This window comes from Phaethon lepturus, unplaced genomic scaffold (assembly GCF_000687285.1).
Source record: "Phaethon lepturus isolate BGI_N335 unplaced genomic scaffold, ASM68728v1 scaffold34985, whole genome shotgun sequence".
Lineage (NCBI taxonomy): Eukaryota > Metazoa > Chordata > Aves > Phaethontiformes > Phaethontidae > Phaethon > Phaethon lepturus.
Genome location: NW_010541848.1, coordinates 2,200 through 14,266, shown reverse-complemented (window position 1 = coordinate 14,266; position 12,067 = coordinate 2,200). Strand labels below are relative to the sequence as shown.

General features: G+C 45.7%; 1 protein-coding gene across 1 annotated transcript in view; it reads right to left on the bottom strand.

Annotated features, from left to right (window-relative positions):
• VWA2 (von Willebrand factor A domain containing 2) overlaps positions 1-12,067 on the bottom strand; it is an 18,939-nt gene that overhangs the window by 5,670 nt on the left and 1,202 nt on the right. Inside the window, exons 2-7 of the mRNA XM_010287853.1 lie at positions 11,074-11,207; positions 8,803-8,912; positions 3,904-4,098; positions 3,426-3,556; positions 2,613-2,745; positions 849-904 (exon numbers count right to left, since the gene is read on the bottom strand). Of these exons, the coding sequence (XP_010286155.1) occupies positions 849-904; positions 2,613-2,745; positions 3,426-3,556; positions 3,904-4,098; positions 8,803-8,912; positions 11,074-11,207 (759 nt within the window). The remainder of the gene's footprint in view (positions 1-848; positions 905-2,612; positions 2,746-3,425; positions 3,557-3,903; positions 4,099-8,802; positions 8,913-11,073; positions 11,208-12,067) is intronic.

Here is a 12,067-nt window from a genome sequence, read left to right as displayed (position 1 = left end):
GAGTCCGCAGGAAGCCTGCCCCTTCCCATCCTGTGCCAGTCCGAGCATCACCATTAGTGGAAAAGGGGTCAAACCTCCATCCATCTCGCTGCAGTGTTTCAACTAATTCAGGGCCACATGCATCCTCACTCACCTCCATGGCAATTGCATTTTGGGATGGCTCTCCAACAAGCAGCAGTGAAGACAGCAAACCAGACTGTGACCTCATTTCATTTGCTTTGGAGTAACACTGATGAAGTTATGTTCGTGTAAATACAGAATTGCAAAAGTTCAGACAGCTCTGCCAGATTTACACCAGCAATGAAGAGATCAGAGTCTGGCCTGCTGCTTGGACAATGTTGTACTGACAAAGAAAATAAAGCCACTGTTATCTGAACCAGCAGAAGGATGGAGTTAAGGGCAGAACTCAAGGACCATAGCTATTTCCACAGTCACAAAAACAGGCTGGCAGTCAGCAAGTGTCAGGTTCCCTGCTAAACTGATGATGGTCATGGTACCAAGTGAATGAGTGGAGGCATCTCACTGCATACTCCCCTAGCTAGAGAGCAGTGACTCCCTGCAGGCATTGGGAAGCGATGCAAGCCTCTGCCCCAGGAACACGAGCAGATGAGGATTAACTGGCTCCTCAAGTGGAAGGAGAAATGACAGGGAGATATTTTAATCCAAAAGAACTCTGGTCATAGATACCCGTGAGACAAAAAAAAGGAACATACTATCAACTTCTTGCTAAGGATCACAATCTCTCACCCAGAACAAAATTTTTAGAAGAGTAAAAACCCATCTTTTTCTTCTTTAGCTATTACCTGTCCTGCTTTGTAAATAAAACTTTAAAAAAGGCTAAGTCCTACCTGGACATACAGTTCGGAAGCATCTGGATGGGTGTTTTATGAAGACTCTCTTCCATCTGAAACAGGAAGAGTAAAACCTATTGTGCATTTAAAGATTAACAAGGTATCTTTATGGTTGACCTTACTGTGTTTTAAATGGAACAAATCTTCCTTTGAGAACATAATTTTTCAAAACAAGTGTTTCAAAATAAAATGTCCATTCTGAGTGGGGTGGCAAATGAAAAAACATCATTCCATCAAATCTACTCTTTTGTTTTTGAATGCTACTTTAATGTTTTACATTTAGAGATTATGTATATATTTTTAAAGCTCCAAGTGATTTTTTTTTTCATTACTATAGAAGAGATGGTAAGCTATTTGCTTTAAATTGGAATGAAAATAGAATTTTATAGCAATGAGAATTTCTTATTCGCTATTAATCAACTAGTAGACAAGCAAGGTTTAGACTGGGAAGAAATCCTCAGTCCTCAGCTGTGGCTCCCAGTGGGATTTTTCAACTTCCTCCATCATTTCCCTGCCCTAAGGTGATACGGGAAAAAAACCCAACCACCCTAGAGCAGGAGTGTGTATTTGCCACACATAAGGCATCTAATGTTGGCTCCTGACAATGAGATGGTTTCTGCTTTAAACTTTCACCCCTGTAAATCAGTTTTCTCTTAATACCTGCAGCTTCATCATACCACTAATCTTCCTGTGCTCTGCATTAGGGCTGCTCAAACTCATGGCAATTGTGGCCAAACCCATCACTTTTGGGATGCCATAAGCCAGTCATCAGCTGTTCCGCTTTCCCACATTGGCTCCGAGGTACAAGTATCTGGAAACGCTCACAGTCATTAGGACATGTCTGAAATTGTCCGTACAATCATCCCCTAGTATATCTATGTAGCAGGCCATCAATGCACAGCCCGGATCTGGGGTGATTCTCAAACATTAATCTGACTGCCTGATATTAAAACAAACGCATGAAGCGTCTCTTCAAAGGAAAAACAATCCCCCCTACCAGTTTCTGTACACCACTGCTTTCACTCAGCTCTTTTTATCAGCAAAGAGAGCACGAAGCTTCCTTTCCCTTCACAGCTCATTTTTAAAGCATTTCTCCTGCTGTACTGACTGCAGTGACAGTATTAGTTGAAGGACCTGAGATGCTTTATAGGTTTTCAGCTCCCGTCTCCTCTCCCTGGGCAAGAGGACATTGCCCTCACGCAGCTCTTTGTGCGCATCCCAGTTTCGGCACTGCTGCACCACGACTGGGGTATATTTTCTGCCAGTGGCTGGAACCTCTCCATAGGACAGTCCCTCCAAAGCTCCCCCAGGGCAGGAGCAAAGGGAAGGGGGCAAAGGGAAAAGGGGCTTCTCTGAAATGAAGAAAGCCTGCGTGAATGAAAACAGAACTAGTACCAACACAAGGAGCCAGACCTAGAAACCCTCTGCAGCACAGAGTCAGTACAGAGATGTAAACTTCAAAGCATCTCAGTTCAACAGGTAGGAAACGAATCCCAATTCCATTTCTAATATTTATAGCGCTCTTGAGCTAACCATCTTCTGCTTCTTTGTTTCAGTTCCTCCTCTTACCCTTTGCTTCTCAGATCAGCCAATGGCCAGAGCAGAGAAAACATCTTCCTAGGTCTAGAGACCATGTTTGCATCAGTCTTCTGAGGGATCTTCAGGCCAATGAAGAGTCATGGTCAGATAAAAGCCTTATTACTGTCTCACTCACCTTCTTTTAGCCCCGCTCACCTTTAGAGATGTGAATGTCCAACTCACCTGTAGAAAGGGCACAGCGACGCCTGCACTGCATTTGGCTGCTTTGAGCCTTTCCAACACACATAGTTTCCAGCCAGCTCTTTCACAGTCTCCAGGGTTCCGCGTTCACAAGGGTGGGATTCAACTTTGCAGCCTGTAGCAAAGAACAAATCCAAACTAGGATCAATTGCCTGAAACCACAAAGTCTGCGTGGGAGTGGAGCACCATTTTGAAATGGGTTAGTCTTCCTCATCTAGTTGTGAACAGCAGACCAGGCAGTGCTTCAAAGAGCCTGCATGAGACTCCAGAAGAGAAATTTTCTGTTGACAAGCTCACCAGCCTACCCCACTTTCAGCCTCCTTCTTTTGCTATAAAACTCGTGCTGCTGAGTTCAAGGTTCAATGACAACTTTTCAGCCCCTCTGGTGCCTTCATCATTCATGCATTTGATTTTCTTCTACCAGTGGACCACTCTAGTTCTATCTTTTCTCTCTCGCAAGCCGCTGGTGGCCTCCCCTTAACACACAGCTAAGTCCATTAAAAGATTTAACACAACTGTGTTTATCCCTCTATCCCTCATGACATGAAAAAGGACCAATATTCCCTTTTTCAGATGTGAACCAAGACACAGAAAGGTTGAGGATCCTGCAGCTCACAGGTATTTGAAGAGGTAGCTGGCAAGCATGCTATCCAGTTTGGGCACCAGAAGCAGGTTACCCCAAAGTGCAACACCTGCTAATCCCCCTGTAGGCTTTCTGACACTGCCTCACCTTTCTCAGTGACACGGTCCAAGCTCAAAGCATGGGCGTGAAGGTGGAGCCAGGATAGGGGTTACCTGGAGCGGTGGTGCTGCAGACAGAGCCAGTGAGGGTGCTGTACAGGCCATTGGCAGCATCATCGGCATCTCCAGCAAAGAGCACATGCTGCTCGGTGGGCTCGCTAGCCAGCACATGCAGCTCCTCCCACCTGCAAAGCAAGGAGGGGTTCAACCACTGAGTCATCCCCAAAGAACTGAGTATCAAAACAAACCCTGCGCAACAAATAGCTGATGCAAAACCGTAACACCCTTCAAACACTTTTCAAGATCCTGGAGTGTTTAGTCTCAGGTAGTAGTGTAGCTCTACTCAATGGAAGAGCTTTCTTCACCAGCTCTGGTCCTCCTCATACACCAGCCGCGAAATTAGTGTTTCCTCCATAATTATGTTAGTCCTCTTTCCAAAACTCATATCTAGCAGAAGACCATCCCTCACTTGCTAGGACTTGCCATTTGGCTAGCTAGGCCTCTATTTCCAACTCTGTGGAAAGTTTCCTACCTTGGAAACTTGATTCCTACTGCAAAAACCATGGTCCCTTTCTCCTTCACCTGCATTGCAGGTGTCACGGTGCTGCCCTGGGACTTTCCATCCGAAATGATGATCAGGACTTCAGGGACAGTCGAGTTCCTGCCACCAGGGAATCCCTTGCGGAGAAGGTACTTCAGAGCCCGACCTGTCTCTGTGCTCCCACCTCTAGAAAGAGGGGAGATAAAATCAGAAAAACAGAAATGAAAGTTTTTTGCCTGCTATTGAATTTACCATTTGATTTTCAAATTTCCACCCTCTGGTAATGGGGAAATTAGCATATTTCTGCCTGTTGCCACAGAACACATCCACAGAGATGTCTAATCCTGTCCTGCATGTCATCTTCCTACCCTGAGGTTCCATGTACCCACTCCCTTAACCTCCCTCCTCTCCAACCCAGAGTGGTCTCCAGAAGATGTCTACCACACAGCAGAGTGCTTCTGCAATTGAAGCAGGAACCAGAGTTTTATTTCCAGCTTCTGTTTTTCCATCTGAAAATTGCAGTCACTTCTTTAAGAGTTGTGTGGGAAAGCTGTCTTACAACAACCTTTTGTATTCTGGTCAGAAACACAGTACAAGTGGGCAAAATGAACAAGACTAGCATCTCAAAGTGTTTCCCTTTCTCCTGACGCATAAACATGCTAGGAATTCTTGTCAGGTATCATCCCTTTCCTTCCATGGGACCTTCTGCCATTCTTGGGCCAAGAGCTATGGCAGGGAGCTATGTGTCCCAGCTTGTAACAGAGCCTGCAGAGAGTCCTTGCCCTTTTCTCCCTGGTTGTTCTGCAGGTTAATTTGATTTTCTACAAAAAGTGATTTGTCCATCTCGTAGTAAAGCTCCTGTAAATACAAATGCTGAAAGCTTCTTAATGGAAACTCAGAAGGACTGAACACAAGGCACGCTTTCTTCAGGACTTCACCAGTACTTTTTACGCTAGGGAAGTAAACATTAAGAGAAGCCACCTGATGCTCCAGTTGTCTAAAACCATACTTAACTCAATTAAAAGCAATACCTCACCTGCTGGGTTGCTTGCCAACAGAGCTGGTATGATAGGGAAGGTGCACAAAAGCTGTACCCTGCAGTTCTCGTTTCGGAGATGGGAGCCAGCTACCTCAATATTTTGACAACCCTTGAATTCTGCCCTGGAGAAGGAAACGTTTCTGAGGTAGCAAGTGATTAGTTCAACACTCAGCAATCCTCCCAGTAGCAAAGGACTACACTCACACGAGGACTCAGATGCCAAAGAGGGCACATGCCAGTGGTGACATAAATTAGCAGGTAAAATGGGCTGCTGCTAAGCGCTAGGGAATGGCAGACATTAAGCCTTGCAGCTGTGCAATAATTCCCAAGGAAAAGCAACCTTGAATACCATTTTAGTAGAAAATAAGCTACAGCTTGCCAGAGAACAGCTTCAGTGAAAGAAGTCCCGAGACTCATTTCTTGTGAGATTATTAAAGAGTAAGATTCGCTGACTGCTGGATGCCTCCTTAACCCAAGAGGCTGACTGCCCTGCTGACCCACAGACAGCGGAGCTGTATGCTTGAGGTACGCTGCGTATCAGCACGAAGCCCTGCGGAGGGAAGAGGGAGGTCCCAAGAGAAGAGCTGTGCGCTGCAGGCAAGCAGGGTTATAGCCAGGGTCTGGACAGTGCTAGGGTCTCTTTGGGGATGGCATGCTGGATGTGAACTGGGAAGGAGCCCCTCATTGTGGAGGATGCTGAAAATAAAGCAGAGAAGAATAGAAAGGGGAGCACTATACATACACAGAGATCCAGGAGGGGAAGGACAAGGTGTGGTTGTTTTTATGGGCTGCACATTTACTCTAGTTGTTATTTCTAGAGCTCTGTGGGGCATCAACTGTCCTCTGCTTTCAAGATTTAACTTTAAATAACTGTTACAGATGCCTACTCAAGACTGGTCTCCATATTCCATGTACCATCAAATGTCCTAAAAAATGATGTATAAAATTAACATCTCTGTCAGGCTGAAGCAAGAATGACTACATTATGAGCCAAACACCGAAGATTTATTTACGTAAAAGCCATGGGCAACCTAACAGAGACCTTGGAGAGGAGGCATGAGAAGGTCTTGCAAGGTGAGGTTTGGTGGACTGTGCAGCTGGACCCCAAGGTGGCTGGGTGAAATCAGCCCCAGCTGTGCCAACTCTCCATCTACCACCCACACTCAGACCCTTAAGACTACACAGGCACCCCAGCCCCTGCTGATGGCCACCTGACACAACCAACTCCAGCTTCACCTCAATCACCTGCATTCTCCACCCAGCCATCAGCAGGCTAAGACCTCACTGCAACACAACACACTGGGCAAAAGCCTTTCATCCACTGTAAAAAACAAGGGCATGGAAGTTCTTCAGCTATTGTAGCCAGCTTTGATCCCTGCCTACCACACATTATCACTTTTTGTTGTTGGAGGGCTAAACATTTGCCATGGCTTATCTCAAAGGGGTGAATCCTGCATGAACATGAGTCTCCCTCTTCCTTCCTTAGTAGTTCTCCACCTGCACAGCATGAGCGCTCTGTAATGTGCCATCCCCGACTGGACATTTGATATCAAGGAGCGCCTAGCTCACTGGGAACACACTTCAGACCTGTTGATACTTAAGCCACTATATCAGAGGAGACATTTACAGCAGTCTCCTAACTCCGTCCAAGGAGCTGTCTTATAAATCACTTCCTGTAATTGCCTTTTAGGGCTGCTTTTATTTCCATCCAGAGCAAGTAAGCAAGGAGAACCCAACCACAAGTGTTACTTCTTTCTTGGAGGCATCATGTTCTCCTTCAGCTGTGTTGACACTAACATGCCCCATTTCCTTTCTGAACATCCTCCCTTTGCTTTAGCACCTGATTTGCTTGCTCTAGAAAAGTATTTGATCATGCCCAAGTTCATTCTTTTCTGTCAACTCTCTGATTTTCACGGAAACCTTTTAATTCAGTATCTGCTAGGCCCTTTTGCTTTGAACTTCTTTCTTTAGGTACTTCCTTCCTCTGCACTCCGAAGTATACCCAGTGACCACATGTTCATAGCATGTTCAAATCTGCCTTTTCCTCACCAAATATCAGTAGCTGTCAAACGCTTCAGTGAAAAGTACTGCACATGAGGGAAAATACATTGTGCATAGACAGGTTGATGACTAAATCTTTATGAATTCAGTAAGATGTGACCCTGTGAGCCTTGAGGATTGGAAAAAGCTAATAAAGAGTCTCTGCACCAAAGCTCATTAAATTTGGTTTCTTACCAATTTGCATTTGGAGGTTCACCAGTTTTTGACACAATGGATGTACGTTTAAGGCATTACTCCAATAAGGATTTTCTGAAGCCAAAGGAGATGTAGACTTTATCTTCTGCATTTCCTCAGGAAGAGGTCTAAGAAGGTTTCTCTCCTGTAACCAGCCATTACTTGTATGAAAGAAATTTATAAGAAATTTAGCTTCTGAGATTACCAACAAATTTGGCTGAAATTGGCCAATGAACTCAAAAGCTATCTGGACGGGATTTACAGAGAGAGACCAGCAGTCTCCAAATAAATCGCAAAAGATCACTTCAGTCCAGTGCTGCCTCTTTTCAAGTGCTCTCAGCTCCCCACCCAGAGCACAGGGCTGAAGTTGGAAAACACCTCGCTGGCCAAAGGCTCATCAGAAGCACATCAAGGAGCCTCTCAACCGAGACGTCAAACGCCCCGTTTTTTCAGAAGCCAACTGGAATCCATCTGTAACTATTTTATCTACTTTGAAATGTCAGTTTTTCATTTAAACTAGATGAAACAGCCAAGCACAAGGTCATTATTTCTGTTCAATCTGTCAGCATCCATGTGTTGTCATCACAGGATTTCAGTGCCAGACATCAAACACTGCTTCGCTTTCTCTGCTCTCACAGACTTCTAAGCAACAAGCCAAAGAGGAGTGTATCTTGTTTTCTGATAAGTTTTTCCTGTAACATTACACGAGAGCTTTTCTTGATTTGATAAACTTATCAAAAGCAATGCAATGAAACCCAGCCAATAAATCTTGCTTGAAAAAGTCAGAAGTGATCACGTTTGCTTGCGATATTTACATCGTGCTGAAAGCAACAGACATCCATGAGAAATGTTAAGCGAACCTTTAGCCCTAATGCAGATCAACGAAAGAAAGAGTAGACACCCACAGTCCATACCAGTGCCTCATCTGTCATCAAAACAAGTGTTATTTCAGGATGCTTTCAAGTCCTTTGTAGATCCAAATGTATTTCTTGGAGATGGAAAGTTTGGATTTTGAGAGGTTCTAAAGAGAGTGTTTATTTGGGCTTCTGGCTCCATTTCCTGAGGTCGTGGGAAGACATCCAAGTCTTAACACTCAGGAAGAAGAAAAGGTTTCTGTCTGAAAACCTGATCCTCTTGAATTCAGCAGACTGAATGCACAGATACCTAGGGACCAGCAATTCGTCACTACTTCATAGGACAAAGGAAATTGTAACCACCAAAAAATGCAGGTGCACACTGTCCTGCTTCTGTTCAGACTTGCAGGAAAGCCACACTTGCTTTTCCCTGGAAGGATGTAACCCACCACCTGGTACAAATGGCCAAAAAAATTGCCAGGAGGGTCATAGAAAACTCTCCCTTATTTATCACGTTATAGAGGGACACTGAAAACTTTCTTGCCTGTCAGCTTTCACTGACAGAGACAGACCGGGTTGCACATTTTTAGTGGACTGTGGATTATGGACCACAGACAGTGTTCATCTCCCCCCATCCTGGGGGCATCATGTTGGTGCATGCACAGCAGAGGTGGGGACATCTAGACCTCAAAAAAAAAAAAAAAAAATCTCAGTCCAGAGATCACAGCCCAGAAAAAGAGAAGAGCTGTAAAATAAGCTGACCTGAACACAATCCTCTTGATCCTCTCTCTCACTTCTTGTTTGGTTAGATACGAATCCAGTGGGAATTCAAGGTGGGGAGTTGAGCTAAACTGTATCATTCCCACGCGGACCTAAAAAAAAAGGTTAAAGATTATGAAAGGTGCCTGTGAGAGTTTTACTCTTTTGATCAATTTACAGACTTGGGAGCACTATACTGTATCGAGACAAACACTGTTTTCCATGTTGAGCCGCCGGCAATCTAAATGAACTTCAAAAAAAAGACAAAAAGAGCATAACGCACAGCGTTACCTATACAGACGATAAACAAAGCAAAAAAGTTCACCTTGCAAACAACAGGAGCCTCTGCTGCAGTTACAGGCAGCTCAAGATCTATATTTATCCATTCAGAGCAGCTAGTAGCCTCAGGGACAGTAAGTTTATAAATAACACCTTTAATACCAAGCCATTTATACCCTGTGCAGACAATCTTTCCACTACTAAAAGCAACTCCCTCTGGCATTGAGCACAGTAGGCACCACAAACCAATTATTTTTCCACTACCTCCTCTAAAACCATTTTCTATAGTTGAAAATGCAAACAGACTAAAGTGTCTGTATTGGGCAATACATCCAAAATATTTCACTGAAGCCTTACAAGAAGCTTTATGGAATGTGACAGCTTCAAAAGTGAAAAGGCTGCTGATCTTCAGTTCAGTCTATGTAAAGATTAAGAGAACGACTAGGGGAAGGATGGTATTTTAAAAAAAAACACACCGCACCAAATCTGCAAATATGAAATGTTCAAATTCCTTTGCCTAAGCCTACATTGCAAGTACCTACTTTCAGTCAATTTAGTATGAGCCACAAAAAGGGAATGCCCATCTCTCAAAGCCTCGCACACACAACTGTGACTCCTAACCACCATGACCCAGGCTGCGGAAAGCTTCCTGTGCTGTGTGGCCATAAGCCGAGATCTGAAGGGTGAAAGAACTCTTAGATGAGAAAACGACGGAGGGGAACAGTGATTTCAGCTTCCAAAGGACCCTGCAACGGGGGCAGAGCAGCAGCTTGATTTTAGGACGTGGAGCAGTGGTGGTAGTTGGTCTACAGGAGGCTTTTAGGCGCAAGTCTAAGCATCCCTGCTGTGGGAACCAGGAGCAAACACAAGACCTTTGCTCTCAGACCTCTCTGGAGGATCACACAAGGACCAGGGGTCCTCAAAGCTGCAGCAGGCCAGACCCACCCTCCGTCCTAGCTCAGGTTCCTCTTCCTGCTAAGCAGAGACCTAGTGTCCCTGGCCACAACCTTCCCAAAGGCCTGCCATTTATTCAGCAAGGCTCTGGCAGGGAATCAAGTACAGCAACCATGCCAGCCCACTCCAAGGCCCCTGGCTAGGGATAGTGTGATGTGGATGCACAGCTGGGTCTGGCTTGAAATCCCCTCAGACAAACCCCAGGACGTGTCATTCGGGCCCAGAGATGCCTCCAGGATGGCTCCAGGGAGCAGGTAAGACCCAAGGGTGCCCAGTGGCACAGCTCCCGTTGCTCCTTGCAGACACACGGCACCCAAAGTTAGACTTTGATTTGAGCCCAGGCCCGGAACAGGAGCGGACAAGAACGAACTTGGCATAGGCACAGCATGTTTTGTACCGGGTACCTGTGAACACCAGCTGCTCGGACTCCAGCGGGCAGCCCCAGCTGGCCGGTTCCGTGCTCTTCTCGCTGGTGAGCACCAGCATCAAGAGCACTGCACCGCTAGCAGGTGGGGAGCGCGGTGGTATCTTGGAGACCTATGGCAGCATACAGATCCCCAAACGCCACCGTATACAGCCAGTGCCTTGCAATGAACTCCTTCCCTTCTGCCCTTTTGGTTTATTTTGGAATAGAGACCTTCTAGGAGAAGCAGAGCAAGCAGACTGTATCATTTACCTCTGCGCAGAAAGGTGATTAACTACCCAGCGACTAATTCTGCAGCTTTCCAGGGAAGAACAACAAGAAGATCCAACCATTTTAATCTACGAGCGTCCAAGCCAAAATAAAAATCAGTTTAAAAAACCCAGATCATAATCTTTAACATGAAAGATTATGCCTTTTCTCAAGATCAAATGGAACTGCTTAAATATGTGAAGAATCAAGAAGTGTCCTCCAACCCCACTGCATCTTTCTGGATAAATACTCTGGCTCCAGGGTAGCTGCTAGCTTGAATTTTGCAGTTTCACTCAGCACATTATCACTGGCTTTTCCACACATTGCCAGGCTGCTCGAACCTAAAATGAGACATTCCTGACACTCACCCTGTCTGGATGGATGTCCAAGGCATCACAGAGCTTGCCTGCGAAGAGCTTAGACCTTTCAAAGCTTCCTTTGCCAATGCTGTAGGAGCCGTCCAAGAGGAAAAGGACGTCTAACGAAGCAGAGCAGTGCATCACTAGGAGAGAAAGATACACACTGTGAAACGGCACTTTATTAGCGTCACTCTCCAGGAGCAGCCGGCCAACAGCAGAAAGTCCAGCCAAACAGCTTGCAGAGGACAGACTGGGGCAGCCCAGTGTTCACAACCCAAAACCCACGTGCACTCCTGCTCTGCCGCAGCAGCGCCAGTTCAGCCCTCACAGCCTGCAAGACTTTCACCTTAGACTTCAGGTCCACAGCCTGGCTTTAGCAGTTCAGTGGAAAGCATGAGAGCAACAACTCCAACGAGCGAATGCAGCGATAGCTAACTGCAGAGAGAGCCGCTCTCGCGGGCAAGGACGCGAAAGGGTGAGCAGCAGGGAGAGGCGGCCATGCCCGGCGGGACCTGCAGCTTCTCCCAGCCCAAAGTATGGGTGCAAATCCAGAAGGCGTTTGCAAACGTACAGAGTCCCACAGAGCCAGATGTGCTTCCTCTGCAGCATGTTTTTCCAGAACTTGCTCTTTTTTTTTCTCAGCACAAACTCTCTGAACAGCTCCAAGGCACTGACAAAAACACAGTTCAGAAAAATCTGCCTTTTATCCCATCTTCAGAGACACGTCCTTGTATCACCCCTGCCTGCATGAACATGACTGCTCTCAAGTACAAGTTCCTGAGGTGCTTCTGCTGCAGTGGAAACTCGTAATTTCACTAAGAAAAATAATAAAAAAAAGTAGTCTGCAGACCCTGAAGAGACACTTTCAAAGCATTTACACAGAAATTTTAAAGTCACCTCTGCAGCATCTACCAGAACAGACTTCAAGGGAAATTGAATCCAGAAACTCAACACATGGAGCAAGCACACCAACTTTTTCAGAGCCCTTTTGGCCCATGCCCTT